This window comes from Bos indicus, chromosome 3 (assembly GCF_029378745.1).
Source record: "Bos indicus isolate NIAB-ARS_2022 breed Sahiwal x Tharparkar chromosome 3, NIAB-ARS_B.indTharparkar_mat_pri_1.0, whole genome shotgun sequence".
Classification (NCBI taxonomy): Eukaryota; Metazoa; Chordata; class Mammalia; order Artiodactyla; family Bovidae; genus Bos; species Bos indicus.
The window spans coordinates 78802239-78818964 of record NC_091762.1 but is presented as its reverse complement, the minus strand read 5'-3'; the positions used below and the strand labels follow the sequence as shown (position 1 = coordinate 78818964).

Genomic DNA, 16726 nt, shown 5'->3' with positions numbered 1-16726 from the left:
CGGTAATTAAAGTGACAAATTTGCTCTTTGAAGCATCTCACATTTTTATCTTAAAAATTTTCAGAGGGCTTGAATAAAGCTGTTTACCAACAGGAAATATGTACAAGTCCTTCTGAGTCAATGTTCTGAACTGACATTGATAACAGCAAGTATTTTTAATATTTTATGTCTTCTTTTGTCTTTTTCAAGCAGTAGATATCGTATTTTTTCTGTTCAGCATATTATTCTCTTTTCTCTCTCCCTTTTTCCAAACGATCTCCTTCTAATGTGAGAACTCTCAGGTATCAGTTTCAAAAGATATCATGAATAGGATTTTTTTTAAGTAAAATTTTCCTATAACTTTCCTTGAAGTTTTTGTCTTTCCAGTGTACAGAAATCAATAGACTAATATCTTCCTTCTGCATGATAAAGGAAGCCAGGTTTTCAGCAAAATATCTGAAATCTCATTCCTGAAAGCCCCGTCTCTTTCACAAAATTAACTCCAAGTTTTGTGCTCTGTTAATTATGACATCCTACTTCCAAACTCTGTATCAGTTATATCTAATGCTTCTTATAATATTTTTATAAAAAACATTGGCTTAAACAAAATAGAAATATATTTTCTCTTGCATTAAAAAAAAAAGTCTGGAAAAAATAATTCAGGAACCTAGTTTTCTAGCTTTTGTTCCATTATCCATAAGGTCATCCCAAGAGCCAAGATAGCTCCTGAGCTCTTGACATCATATCTATACACCAGTTATAAACAGGCCCCTGCTGTTTGAATTAGTTGCATTAATTCTCTCAGAATTTTTACCTATAACTTCTTCTGTGAGTTTTTAATATGGTGTTTTGTAGAGAAAAAATAGGGTCTTTATATGTTTGTGCAAGGTAAATTTTAATTGCAACAATTAATTATTTCAGGAAGTCATTGCCCCTATTTCCATTCTATCAGATATGATCATATGTAAAACTTTGTCACTGAGAGGTAAATAGGATATGTGAAATTCAAGTCTGCTTTTCCTTTATGTATGGCATTAAGCCCTTTGTCTAGTTCTCTTTATCACTGAAATGGGCAGAAAAATGTCTTTCTTACTTACGTAAAGGGAATATTTTAAAGATAAAATGAGATAATTGATGGAAAATGTTTTGGAAAATAAAAAGTAGCATATACAATATTGGGGCAGCCTGGCTTATCTTAGAATCAAGGGGCTTATGCAACATTGGGTTTTCCAAGCAGAAGCTATCACTTTGGTGCTGCCCGCAACACCTGCAGCCAGTGTGGCTAAACAGGTTGGTTGCTACTTCAAAGGGCAGCAGAAAATTGAGGAAAGCAGGTGTTACAAGAAAGAAGACTAACTCTAATCCAGAAATCCCTCATGGAAAAGCAGCCATAATAATGTCTTGCATCACTTTCTTGGGCTAGATGGGTAAACCTTAATTTATTGTGTAAATTGTATTGTATTAAAGGATTTTTAAAATTTAATGTCCATGATTTTCTTAAAATAGCAATTTGCAAGAAGCTCACTAATTCCCAACACCTCAGAATTAAGTATTTAAAACTCCTTGCAGAGAGGAAAAAAAAGCCCCAAAGATTAAGAACAAATATCCTATTCTCATTTAATTAAAGCAAAAATGTAGCCTCTTAGAAAAGTAGTCACTCTGAAAGCACACACGCACACACACACACACACTATTATCTCATCTCCTTTGAAATGACATCTGTTTAACCTCCATTTTCACAGGTGGAGATTATTGGGGTAGAGACCTGAGACTGCCTTTAGTGACAGCTGAATTTCCTCTGATTAAGCAGTGCTGTAGGCCTTTAGGAGTTCCTCTTCACTTGGGTCTCCTGTTCAGCACCTGGATAAGCTTATATTGCCTTGGTAACCAAGCCAAAACCCTTTCTTACTGTTGAAAGGGTGATTGATGCTTATTGATTATGATAGTTTGGGTGAATTGCGGTTTCTGTCATCATGTAGAGGGGTTTCTCAGTTTTCTTTCTTCTGCTAAAGGGATTTTGTGAGGTACATTTAATAATAAACTCTTTATAATCCCCATGTATGTAGAGAACTTGTTTCCCAACATTTTAAGCTTCCCTGTATAATCCCCAGTCCCTTTGTGAGTTTTGTCCACTTTGAGGAGAGCCTTTGCACCTGTCATAGAAGTAATTGCCAATAGTTGTTTGTTTTTGAGACAGTCTCCTTTTAAAAAATTTATTTATTTTTAATTGAAGGATAATTTGCTTTACAATATTGGTTTGATTTCTGCCATATATCAACATAAATTAGCCATAGATGTACATATGTCCCCTCCTTTAACCTCTCTCCCACCTCCCACCCTTTCCCACCCCTCTAGGTTGTTACAGAGCCCCAATTTGAGTTCCCTGAGTTATACAGCAAATTTCCATTGTCTATCTATTTTACATACAGTAGTATATATGAAGAAGATTGAGAGCAGAAGGATAAGAGGGGTCAGAGGATGAGATGACTGGATGGCATCACCAATGCAATGAACATGAATTTGGGCGAACTTGGGGAGATGGTGAGGGACAGAGAGGCCTGGCATGCTGCAGTCCATGGGGTCGCAAAAAGTCAGACACAACTGGGCGACTGAACGACAACAAAGTGTATATGGAGAGAGTAACGTGAAGCATATATACTGCCAGTAGCTTTCAAAACACATACAGGCATCCCTCGGTATCTACTGAACACTGGTTCCAGAAGCCCCTGTGGGTATCAAAATCTGTGGATGCTCAAGTTTCTTATTTTTGTTGTTTAGTTACTAAGTCATATCCAACTCTTTTGCAACCCCATGGACCGTAACCCACCAGGCCACTCTGTCCATGGGATTTTCCAGGCAAGTATACTAGAGTGGGTTGCCATTTCCTGCTCCAGAAGATCTTCCCGACCCAGGGATCAAACCTGCATCTTCTGCATTAGTAGGCAGGTTCTTAACCACTGAGTCACCAGGGAAGCCCAAGTCCCTTATATAAAATGGCGAAATACAGGTGGCCCTCCGTACCCACGGGTTCCATATCCATGGATTTAACCAAACAAAATCCATAACTCTAGAATCCACAGATGTGGAGGGCCCACTGTACAAACTCTGTTACCCTGCGAATGGAACAATCCATGAATACTTTCATGATAATCAAAGGCCCCAGGCACTGAACTGGGTTTCTACCACTATATTGAGACTTGTTCCAAGTAACTCTCTACTCCAGTAATATTTCCATCTCTAAAATGTTTTAGACTTTAAATATTTTACCGGGATATATCTACATGAGACTTGCCGGAAATTTTTTTAGAGGAAAAACTTATAACTTTTTTGCTAAAAGCAACATTGTGTTTTGTTACCATTGTGATCATAACTGTTAAAATTTGTTTTCTCCTTGCTTTTAGCTCTGTGAGTACAGTGTCTTATATGGATGAACCTTGCCAGCCTGAAGATGCCTCTCGCCTCACAGTTCACATGGAAAACACTTACCAACTGGGTGTGTTATTTTATTATTCCTTCCAATTTAAAACTTCTAATTTCATGAGTGATATTTACTCAAAATAATATCTGATAACCTGGCATCATCTTCAATACTAGCACTATATAAGGGATCTTAATTAATTGGGTGATTTGATATTGTTTTAATTTCTTCCTCTGCAAAATTGGGCCAGTACCCATTGTTTACTTTTTTTTAATCAGTATTTTCCAAATACCAAGCAATTCATTGGCTGCAACTGAGGTGTAGTGTGTGTTACTGAATTAAGAAGTTCATTGGGTATTTCAAGGTTATCTTGTGGAGTTTTTTGTATCTACTTGAGTTAAATGAAACAGATAGGCATTAAGATTTTATTGAACAAAACCAACCAAGATTGCTAATGGATGGAGAACAAAGCCTTCAAGGCAAAAGCAAATGATTCCTGGTCCCCTGTTGACAGAGGTGTTTATCTTTTCCCACAGAGGTTTTGGGTCTTTGAAAACAAAAATCCTTGCACCTGCCCCTGTTCTCCAGGTGGAATCCACAGTGACTATCATTCCTCCTCACATTTTCTCACAGAACTACTTTCTTTGCTCCAAATGTGTACCTGCCCACTGTTATCTGGACCTATATATAATTATTGCTGTGTAGAAATTCCACAGAGACTTACCAGTAACCCAAGGAAGACGCAATGGGCCAGTGTGACTTAATCTGTGGCCAGTTAACCTTAAGAAAATTATAGACCATCAACACATCCCATTAGACCTTCTGGGCAGTTTTCTATGATAATCCCCAAGATGACATGGATTGTAAAGCTCCATAATTAGCCTGTCCACGGGTATTTTCACAGTGCCTATGGTATACGGATAACATCCTGCCATTCAATATGCCCTTATACTCCACCTGATAACCTTACCAGTTTCCTTTGGGGGAGCACCACCACCACCATTATTCTCACTTTTGATCCATAGCATCCTGCTGAAGCTGACACTGGCTTCGGAGATGTAACAGTGACTGACCTAGGGATTCGGCCAAGGTCATGAAAGCCTTTGAGAGTCAATTCAGAGAATATTGTTTGGGCTATTGAAGAAGTGGATCAGCCTCTGAAACCTGCAAGGATGTAAGCTCTATGGCCCCTTTTGCCATCTTGCCCCCACACAAAGCCTGAGACCAAGTCCTAAACACCCTCTGTACTCGTAGACTTTTTATTTAGGCAAGCTAAGCAAGGGTCAAGTTTTCTTGTAACTAAAAAATCTTCACTATTCAGTGCCTTGACTCTGGGCTCTGCATGCCAGAAGGGTTTGAATCAAAAGATAGCGAGGGAAAGACATCATTTGAGCTAAACTCCCATGAGATGATTTCAATAAGACAGCATTTAAAATATGAAGCCCCACGTTTCTTCAAAAATACGTGCTTTCATAACTTATTTCCTCAAATAAGCTAAATTGTCTCATCAGTTTTAAAAGTACTGAGTGCTGAACCAAATTAGAAAAATAATTTTAAAAATACCTTAGTATAGAAAAAAAGTTTCCATATTTTCTTTCAAAAAGTCAAGCAAATTAGTCTTCTATGATTAGTCTTTTATACTTGACAATCAGTTTTATAAGGAGTCAGGTAGCTATTTTGTTAATAATCAAATATGTGTTTCTACTTCTACCTCTTTCTGGGTTTATTTTGCATCTGAAAGGTACTCTGTAGGCCTTTGGCAAAGATAATTTCTCATATCTACACAGTAAATGGAGAAGGCAATGGCACCCTACTCCCGTACTCTTGCCTGGAAAATCCCATGGGCAGAGGGGCCTGGTAGGCGGCAGTCCATGGGGTCATGAAGAGTCGGACACGACTGAGCGACTTCACTTTCACTTTTCACTTTCATGCTTTGGAGAAGGAAATGACAACCCACTCCAGTGTTCTTGCCTGGAGAATCCCAGGGACGGGGGAGCCTGGTGAGCTGCCATCTCTGGGGTCGCACAGAGTCGGACACGACTGAAGCGACTTAGCAGCAGCAGCAGCACACAGTAAATACTGACTTGAGGAGTTAAAGCAACATCAGTCACCAGTATTACCGTGTTTAAGTTTTCACATTCTACCCAATAATATGTGCATCATTGAAACATATCTTAAATGTTTAGTATGGTTGTCCTCCCTTTATATGAGTAATTATAGCCACCAAGAATGAGATTAAACATGAGTATAATTAAAGAAAAAAAGAAAAAGGAAGAATGAAAAGATATTTCTTATAATTAAAAGCCCCTTATCTCCTCCCATTAATTGATTACTGAAACATGAATACAGCAGAAAATACTGGCTGTAGGGGCCAACGTACATGAGTCTGAATACTTGTTTTGCCCATTCCTAAATAAATAATGTTTGAGCAAGGTATTCAGCATCCTTGAACCTCAGTTTCTTCCTCTGTAAGTAGGGATCATAGGTCACACATGGTAGGGATACAATGAGAATTAAATAAAGTATTATATTTAAACTGCTTCTCATTCAGTATGTTATTGCTTCTGACTATAGAACATCACCTTAGATCACTAAGAATAAAAGCCTTCCATGACATCCAATGTAACTTCCTCTTAAGTATTGAATGAGTTCTCCACAGGACTTTTTCTGGAGCAATGACTATAGAGGTACCCGATTATTTAAACATTGACTGTAATCCCCACATCACACAGGGCTGCAGATGGCCATCCTTGCTGACACATCAAGACAGCGCACCTGAGATGCAGCCAATATAGTGAAAAACAGAATCGAAAGATGGCAAGAGAAAGGCATCATTTGAGCTCAGCTCCCATGAGATGATCAGGCCCTGTCACCAGATCATTTATTGGACACAGCCTGCCAGTCTCTCACCGCTCCCTCTTTGCTCCACCCTATAGGGGTCCTTCCTTCCTGTGGAGACCTAAACCGTCTCCCGCCTTACACCATTGTCCATCCTGCTGCCTTCTTCTGCTCGCAATGAGGAGACAACAGTAACAGCAGCAACACTATAATAAAGATAACGAGTAGCTTTTTGTGTGGCAGACTCACTATTCTGAGCACTTTAAATACTTCATCGATTTCATCCCAACAAAAAACAGTAGGTGGCAATTCTCATCACTATCCCAAGCTGGGACGCTAAGACACAGATATGTTAACTAATCAAATTTTTATCTATTCTCGCTTAAATCTGTTTTTACAGATAAGTTTTTCTTTCTTTTCTCCATCCTGATCCTTCTTCAGATCTTTGCAATTTGATTTATAAAAGCATTTTTTCCTCCTAAATTAGAAAAAAATTGTTCTAGAAAAGAAAAAAGGTTTCAGTTCAGTTCAGTCACCCAGTCGTGTCCGACTGTTTACAACCCCATGAGCCGCAGCATGCCAGGCCTCCCTGTCCATAAACAACTTCCGGAGTCCACCCAAACCCATGTCCATTGAGTCGATGATGCCATCCAACTATCTCATCCTCTGCTGTCCCCTTCTCCTCCTGCCCGCAATCTTTCCCAGCAGCAGGGTCTTTTCCAATGAGTCAGCACTTCGCATCAGGTGGCCAAAGTACCGGAGCCTCACCTTCAACATCAGTCCTTCCAATGAACACCCAGGACTGATCTCGTTTAGGTGGACTGGTTGGATCTCCTTGCAGTTCAAGGGACTCTCAAGAGTCTTTTCCAACACCATAGTTCAAAAGCATCAATTCTTTGGCGCTCAGCTTTCTTTATAGCCCAACTCTCACATCCATACATGACCACTGGAAAAACCATAGCCTCGACTAGATGGACCTTTGCTGGCAAAGTAATATCTCTGCTTTTTAATATGCTGTCTAGGTTGGTCATAACTTTCCTTCGAAGGAGTAAGCGTCTTTTAATTTCATGGCTGCAATCACCATATGCAGTGATTTTGGACCCCAGAAAAATAAAGTCTGCAACTGTTTCCACTGTTTCCCCATCTATCTGCCATGAAGTGATGGGACCAGATGCCATGATCTTCGTTTTCTGAATGTTGAGCTTTAAGCCAACTTTTTCACTCTTCTCTTTCACTTTCATCAAGAGGCTCTTTAGTTCTTCTTCACTTTCTGCCATAAGGGTGGTGTCATCTGCATATCTGAGGTTCTTGACATCTCTCCCAGCAATCTTGATTCTAGCTTGTGCTTCTTCCAGCCCAGCGTTTCTCATGATGTACTCTGCATATAAGTTAAATAAGCAGGGTTACAATATACAGCCTTAATGTACTCCTTTTCCTATTTGGAACCAGTCTGTTGTTCCATGTCCAGTTCTAACTGTTGCTTCCTGGCCTGCATACAGGTTTCTCAAGAGGCAGGTCAGGTGGTCTGGTATTCCCATCTCTTTCAGAATTTCCCATGGTTTATTGTGATCCACACAGTCAAAGGCTTTGGCATAGTCAATAAAGCATAAATAGATGTTTTTCTGGAACTCTCTTGCTTTTTCCATGATGCAGCGGATGTTGGCAATTTGATCTCTGGTTCCTCTGCCTTTTCTAAAACAAGCTTGAACATCCGAAAGTTCACGGTACACATATTGCTGAAGCCTGGCTTGGAGAATTTTAAGCATTACTTTACTAGCATGTGAGATGTGTGCAACTGTGTGGTAGTTTGAGCATTCTTTGGCATTGCCTTTCTTTGGGATTGGAATGAAAACTGATCTTTTCCAGTCCTGTGGCCACTGCTGAGTTTTCCAAATTTGCTGGCATATTGAGAGCAGCACTTTCACAGAATCATCTTTCAGAATTTGAAATAGCTCAATTGGAATTCCATCACCTCCACTAGCTTTGTTCGTAGTGATGCTTTCTAAGGCCCACTTGACTTCACATTCCAGGATGTCTGGCTCCAGGTGAGTGATCACACCATTGTGATTATCTGGGTCATGAAGATCTTTTTTATATAGTTCTTCTGTGTATTCTTGCCACCTCTTCTTAATAACTTCTGCTTCTGTTAGGTCCCTACCATTTCTATCTTTTATTGAGCCCATCTTTGCATGAAATGTTCCCTTGGTATCTCTAATTTTCTTGAAGAGATCTCTGGTCTTTCCCATTCTATTTTTTCCCTCTATTTCTTTGCATTGATCACTGAGGAAGGCTTTCTTATCTCTCCTTGCTATTCTTTGGAACTCTGCATTCAAATGGGTATATCTTTCCTTTTCTCCTTTGCTTTTCGCTTCCCGTCTTTTCACAGCTATTTGTAAGGCCTCCCCAGACAGCCATTTTGCTTTTTTGCATTCTTTTTCTTGGGGATGGTCTTGATTCCTGTCTCCTGTACAATGTCACGAACTTCCATCCATAGTTCATCAGGCACTCTGTCTATCAGATCTAGTGCCTTAAATCTATTTCTCACTTCCACTGTATAGTCATAAAGGATTTGTTTAGGTCATACCTGAATGATCTCGTGGTTTTCTCCACTTCAATTTAAGTCTGAATTTCGCAATAAGGAGTTCATGATCCGAGCCACAGTCAGCTTCTAGTCTTATTGTTGCTGACTGTATAGAGCTTCTCCATCTTTGGCTGCAAAGAATATAATCAATCTGATTTCGGTGTCGACCATCTGGTGATGTCCATGTGTTTTCCGTGTTTTACATGTGTTTACATGGTGATGTCCATGTTTTTTCACATGATGTCCATGTGAAAAAAGGTTTAGATCTTTGCATTAGTTGACTCTGAAAGTTTTGGGAGCTTGTTTTGGAAGTCAGTGAGTGAATGAAAGTCACTCAGTCATGTCCTACTCTTTGCGACCCCATGGACTGTAGTCCGCCAGGCTCCTCTGTCCATGGAATTCTCCAGGCAAGAATACTGGGATGGGTTGCCATGCCCTTCTCCAGGGGATCTTCCCAACCCAGGGATAGAACACAAGTCTTCCACATTGCAGGCAGATTCTTTACTGTCTGAGCCACCAGAGAAGCCCATTTTGGAAGTCAAGTGCTGATTATTGACTCTGTTTGCATCTCAGCATCCAAGCCTAAGTAAGACAATGGATGATTCTGCTATATAGGTCCAAGGTCACAAAGAAGTGAGAGAAGAAAAGTTGAAACTTTTTTCGGAATTGAATCTGGTTAATGAGATTTTTAAAAAATCTAAGGTAAGTGCAGAAAGGGCATTGGTACAGCTGGACAGCAGAAGCTATTGGAGACTGGGACCAGGTGCAGCCAGGACTCCATCTTTCCAGCCCTAACTGTGTGTGGGCTCCCTCTCTCGCTGTGGCTTGGCTTCCTTCTCACTATGAGGAACAGTTCCTGGGAGTCACATGTCATAACTTTTGACTCCAAAAAGAGACTGACTGACTTTTTTTTACCTAGTTCTAGTTTAGTATTAAAGTTCCAAGAAAGGATTCTAATTGGCCTAGCTTGGGGCAAGTCCACCCAGCGCCAATCAACCATGACCTGGACTTGGATCCTAAAGAACCACATGGTTAGAGTGGGAAGAGGACCAGTCCCTTCCATGTGGGAGATGCTGTTCCCAAAGGACAGGGAGGTGTACCAGGTGGACACAGGCACTGAAGGAACTTACTGTTTTCTGAAAGGACCAATGCTCCCTATGGGTGATACAGGTCAAACTTAGGTAAATGTGATATGAGCGCTTGGCAGGAGGGAATGAAAAGGAGAAGTACCTATGTAAAAGATATAATCTGTTTAATTAGGTCCAACCTGGTAGGAACATCTTTAAAATTTTTTAAACAGAAAGGAAGAAACCACCCTCACATTTAGCCTCATCTCACTATCATAAGCAAATGGAAATCTTCTAAAAGATCCACAGGACAATGACACAGTAGGCGTTTGGCCTAGGGGGGCTGGTGCTCCATCTCTGATCCCACAAAGCAAGAGCAATCAGGACCAACCCTTCACAGATTTATAACTGCTTGTCTCTCTCCTATAGAAGGGGAGAGATTTCTGCCAACTAAATATTTGGGTTAATTCTCATACTCATTGTCTCCGATGTCTCATTTTACTTGTCTGGATTCATTTCCCAGGCTGATTTAAATTTAATTGAACAATTCCTGTATAAGCATCACAATAAAAATACTATAAATTGAGCCCCAGGAGGTTGACCTAACTGAATTCTAGGCGCGGGATATCACCTTGTGGTTAAGTTTAGCCACTGGGAAACTTCGGTGGGAAGTCAGAAGGGAGGAAGGAGTGTGAACCCCGCGTAAGGGCTCACCTTGTGCTCTTTGCATCCATCAGCAGAAGGACAAAGGCTGCTGTGGAGGGAGCCCTCTCCACATGGCTCTTCTGGGATCTCTCGTAAGAATTCCCTCCTCAGGTTGGGATGAAAATAACACTTTCTTTTTCACCAGCTGAGGGGGATAGAACATTCCTTCATGATTCCCTGAATCCTGCTCAGACCTCCCTAAGGAGTCTGTTTATTAAATCCTCTAGGAATTGTCCTAACTTTAATGCACGATATATTTCCCTAGTCCCTGACTGATACACTCATTGAAAATAAACACTTAAAAGATACTGATGACTACTGAAAATAGAACTGGGTAGAATTCTTCATCCATATCAACTCAGCAAATAATGATCAAGCCTCTGTATACCAAGCACTGGGCACATAAACACGTTATTCAGTGACACTGGAAATCTAATTGGGACCACTTTTTTTCCTTCAATAGAGGCCACCCAGAAGATTAAATGTCTCCATGTTTTGATACTCTTTTGATTAAGCTATGGTGTGGGCAGATATGATTTGAAATTACTTCTTTGAAAGAAATTTCATCTGTATTTTCAGGTCCTACCAAACATTTTCCTGTGGTCATTGTCAATCATATTCTGAAAGATGTGTTAACTACCTACCTACAAGAAGAACAGTATGAACCAGAACTCTGTAGACAGATGACTAAAACAATTTCTGAGGTATACGTGTGATTTCCTAAAGTGTTAACTATGACTAGAATATTTGCTGAAAGCACAACCCGCCTATTTTAATGAAAGCAGTTAATTTGTAGTAGCAGTAAAACTGTTTATTTTTATCTTATGAAAATATTTATTAGGTCATATTCCATGTGTGTCTGTGTGTGTAAAAAGCCTTTGTCTAAAACAATTATTATGTGCATCACTTGCATATACTCTGTTTTTAAAATGTATAAAACTGCCCCATTTATTTAAAAAATGTTATTATAAAAGATACAATATTTTAATGATCATTTTCTCTTCCCCAAAGAACCTTCTTTGAAGCGAAGTGAAAGTCGCTCAGTCGTGTCTGACTCTGCGACCCCATGGACTTGTCCGTGGAATTCTCCAGGCCAGAATACTGGAGTGGGTAGCCTTTCCCTTCTCCAGGAGATCTTCCCAATCCAGGGATAGAACCCAGGTCTCCCACATTACAGGTGGATTCTTTCCCAGCTAAGCCACAAGGGAAGCCCAAGAACACTGGAGTGGGTAGCCTATCCCTTCTCCAAAGCACCTTCTTTGCATGCCATCAAATAAAAACACTGGGGCCTTTAAAAACATTTCTATGTTTATCAACTAAAGTGCTGGCACTCCATCAACTTTTCTCTTTCTTTTTCATCATAATCTATCTAATAAGCATTCACAATTAGTCGTATTACAGGAGACTTCAGATGTATAGTCCCCTAATTAGACATGAAGAAGATGGTATAATTGTAAAGCCAGCATTCTTTGAAGGGAAGCCATTTCAACATAGATTTTCCAAGAACACAATAAATGCATTGAAAACTCTGCTCTCTGGATTATCATTTTTCCATGTGCCTTAGAAAAGGTACATTTCTTGCTGGGGCTATCATTTTGTCCCTAAATGTCCTGTCTTATGCCTGAAGGAAATTATAGCTACCTTTCTATAGCAATTACTGAAAGGATCCACAAGGTATCACGCTATTTTCCTCAATTAAACCCACTATATTTATGAGAAAAATTAAGACTTTTAAATTTCAATGTGACTAAGTGAGGACCTTTTGTTTTACCTTTTAATTTCTAGGTAATTAAGGCCCAGGTCAAGGACTTGATGATCCCACGATATAAGCTAATTGTGATCGTTCACATTGGACAACTGACTGGCCAGAGCATACTGATTGGAAGCAGATGCCTTTGGGATCCTAAAAATGATGCCTTTGCATCTTTCATTTTCAGAAATTCTTCTCTCTTTGCTCTTGCAAATGTCTACACAGTTTACTTTGAATGATTGAAAACAAGAAATCTAGTTCATACTCTTTAAATCAAGATATAGGGTATCTATGTACACAAGTTTCATTGCCCAAACATTAGAGAAAGACACAACACTAATATTTCAAACAATTGGAAGTTTGGGAACTTTTTCATACTCTTGTAAGAATTAGGGGAGAGAATATGGCACAAGAAAGAATCTTGTTTATCCAAAGGAGAAATGAAGTCTTGGTTCTCCTGGATTGTTTTTTCATAGACATAGATTCTTATTACACATTACTTTGGGTACTAATTATTTTAATTATGCTTTCATTAGAGAGTTAGAATTCCCTCCATTGTTTTTTAATGAAAATCTTTTTAAAAAAAATATGGCTATACACCCTGACCAATAAATGACGGTAGACTATTCAATATGGTATACACAAATGATAAATGTTACTACGTCTCAGTACTGCATATAAAAAAATATTGGTTTTCATTTTGCATTTAATAAACTGAGCAGCATTCATTAACTGCAATTTTTGTTATATGTACCTGACAGTTGAAACTGCTGAGGTAGAATTAATGATTTCATAACAATTATTGTAGTCCCACAGGACTGCAAGCTAAAACTAGACGCTCTTGTGGGTTGCCTGCACTTTACAAAATTGTGGGAGAACTGAATATTAGCTCTTCGATAATGGAAACAACAAATGAACAAAGGCTTTTTAGCACACTGAGGTGGATATTGTGATATTAAATATACATGATGCTTAATGGTAAGTTTGTCTGTAACACATAAATTCACGTATTGGAAAGAGACACTGCTTTTAAATATACACTGCCTGATACACCTTTCAATAGCTTTTCCTGGGCTAACAAACTTTTACACAAAATATATAGCTGGCAGCTTAACAAATAAAACATGTGTATTTACTATTTTGTTCCTATGAATTTAATACTAAAGTGACCCAGTGTGGTTTTGAATGGATGGCACTAAAATTTATAGGGCTGCACTAGCTTATTATTCTGTGGGTTAATGTAGCTTGTACCATGGATCATTTATTTTTATGGGGCTTTCAGCCCTTTGTATGCATGTAAAATTGTGAGTGGCGTTGTTCTTGGATGGTAAGTGGACCGCCTAGAGGACATTTGTTAAAGGTTAAAGACGAATTGTACACATATGGAGAAAATTAGCAACTCTATATTCCTAAGGAAAAAATGATGTGTAATTCATATCAAAACGAATTTAACAAATGGACAAGCAGTCAATGCTTTATAGTTATGTACTGATGTCTTATTTTCCCCTCAAGACAGTGCATATTTTTTAAGTATACTTTTAAAATCCCTTTTCTTCTCTTTGTTCTGGCGTTTAAAGTAGCATTTCAAAATGAACTCGTCAATTTTCATTGTTTTTTTCTGTTAGTGCCTTTTTTTCTGTTAGTGGGAATACATCTGTATAATAATTTATCACAACCAAAATTTGTCAATCTCCATAGCCAGTTTGGAATCTGGATTAGATCATTAAGTATAGTACATAAATGAATTTTCTATTTTCTTTGCCTATTTATGAACATCTCCCCTCTTAGAACAATAGCAGGGGAAATCATACAGCAATTTTGCATGAATAAATCATGTGAAGAAATTTTTTTTAGTATGTAGGAAGTCCACTATAAAAATTGCCTTATTTTTTAAAGTTATAAAATCTCAACCATGAAGTAATTTCTTACCATCTGTCCTAGGCTGTATTAGGATTCAAAACCTTACAACATGATGGCAGTTAAAAAGCAAAAAAGGAAGCAGTTTTCCAGCATATTGCCATATACTGTAACTCAGATAGTCAATGATGAATTTTAGCAATTATTATAACAACATAAGAACATATAGTAAAAGTTCACTAATTGTGACTATCTTGGAGGAATGCTGGTTAGTAAAAAACAGTTTTGTGATGGGAACTTTTGATAGATGTGTCAGCTAACACCTATTCCAATCTATAAATGTATCATTAATATGTTGTTCACCTTAAATTTATACAATGTTGTGTCATTGTATCTCAATTTTAAAATGAACATTTGAAGCCTACTGAACTTTCTGGGTGTTTTTCATATCAATAGACATTCCTAAAGTGCCGTCTCTACCTCACAGTGACATTGTATAGGACATGGTAATCAAAACCATCCCCAAGAAAAAGAAATGCAAAAAGGCAAAATGGTTGTCTCAGGAGGCCTTACAAATAGCTGAGAAAAGACGAGAAGCTAAGGGCAAAGGAGGAAAGGAAAGATGTACCCATTTGAATACAGAGTTCTAAAGAATAGCAAGGAGAGATAAGAAAGCCTTTCTCAGTGATCAATACAAAGCAATAGAGGAAAACAATAGAATGGGAAAGACTAGAGATCTCTTCAAGAAAATTAGAGATGCCAAGGGAATATTTCATGCAAAGATGAGCACAATAAAGGACAGAAATGGTATGGACCTAACAGAAGCAGAAGTTATTAAGAAGAGGTGGCAAGAATACACAGAAGAACTATATAAAAAAGATCTTCATGACCCAGATAACCACAATGGTGTGATCACTGACCTAGAGCCAGACATCCTGGAATGAGAAATCAAGTGAGCCTTAGGAAGCATTACTATGAACAAAGCTAGTGGAGGCGATGGAATTCCAGTTGAGCTATTTCAAATCCTGAAAGATGATGCTGTGAAAGTGCTGCACTAAATATGCCAGCAAATTTGGAAAACTCAACAGTGGCCACAGGACTGGAAAAGGTCAGTTTTCTTTCCAGTTCCAAAGAAAGGCAATGTTAACGAATGTTAAAACTATCGCACAATTGCACTCACAGAGTAATGTTCTCAAACGATAGCAAAGTAATGCTCAAAATTCTCCAAGACAGGTTTCAACAGTATGTGAACTGTGAACTTCCACATGTTCAAGCTGGATTTAGAAAAGACAGAGGAACCAGACATCAAATTGCCAACATCCATTGGATCATAGAAAAATCAAGAGAGTTCCAGAAAAACATCTATGTCTCCTTTATTGACTATGCCAAAGCCTTTGACTGTGTGGATCACAACAAAGTGTGGAAAATTCTGAAAGAGATGGGAATACCAGACCACCTGACCTGCCTCCTGAGAAATCTGTATGCAGGTCAAGAAGCAACAGTTAGAACTGGACATGGAACAATGGACTGGTTCCAAATTGGGAAAGGAGTTTGTCAAGGCTGTATATTGTCAGCCTGCTTATTTAACTTATATGCAGAGTACATTATGTGAAACGCCGGGCTGGATGAAGCACAAGTTAGAATCAAGATTGCTGGGAGAAATACCAATAACCTCAGATACGCAGATGACAACAACTTTATGGCAGAAAGTGAAGAACTAAAGAGCCTCTTGATGAAAGTGAAAGAGGACAGTGAAAAAGCTGGCTTAAAACTCAACATTCAAAAAACTAAAGATTATGGCATCCAGTCCCATCACTTCATGCCAAATAGATGGGGAAACAATGGAAACTGAGACAGACTTTATTTTGGGGGCTCCAAAATGACTGCAGATGGTGACTGCAGCCATGAAATTAAAAGACACTTCCTTCTTGGAGGTAAAGCCATGACCAGCCTAGACAGCATATTAAAAAGCAGAGATACTACTTTGTTGACAAAGGTCCATTTGGTCAAAGCTATGGTTTTTCCAGTAGTCATGTATGGATTTGAAAGTTGGACTATAAAGAAAGTTGAACCTGATGCTTTTGAACATTGGTGTTGGAGAAGACTCTTGAAGGCAGGAGGAGAAGGGGATGACAGAGTATGAGATGGTTGGATGGTATCATCAACTTGATGGACATGAGTTTGAGCAAGCTCCAGGAGTTGGTGATGGACAGGGAAGCCTGGCATACCATATATAGTCCATGGGGTCGCAAAGAGTCGGACATGACTGAGCGACTGAACTGAACTGAACTCAACTCAATTAATGATCCTTATAGCAAAAATAAATACAGCAGGAAGAATTAATACTAAAATACTAAATTTGATTTTGCACTTGTTGAATTTAAGTTAATAACGTAATGTTCAGTTGTACATTGCCTGGGGCAGCTGAAAAAGTGGGGTTGAAGCTGAGCTACAACAAGGTGAGAAATTTAGACTTGGCAGACATCCAAATCGAGACCTAATATCTTCCTCCTGCTTTATAAAATATTTAT

General features: G+C 38.8%; 1 protein-coding gene across 2 annotated transcripts in view; it reads left to right on the top strand.

The window, feature by feature from the left end:
* DYNLT5 (dynein light chain Tctex-type family member 5) overlaps positions 1-14619 on the top strand; it is a 29850-nt gene extending 15231 nt beyond the window's left edge. For both annotated transcript variants that reach the window (XM_070786372.1, XM_019957307.2), the window contains 3 exons: positions 3381-3472; positions 11168-11292; positions 12374-14619. In XM_070786372.1, coding sequence (XP_070642473.1) covers positions 3381-3472; positions 11168-11292; positions 12374-12577 — 421 coding nt within the window. In that variant the 3' untranslated portion in view covers positions 12578-14619. The remainder of the gene's footprint in view (positions 1-3380; positions 3473-11167; positions 11293-12373) is intronic.
* The last annotated feature ends 2107 nt before the right edge of the window (positions 14620-16726 follow it).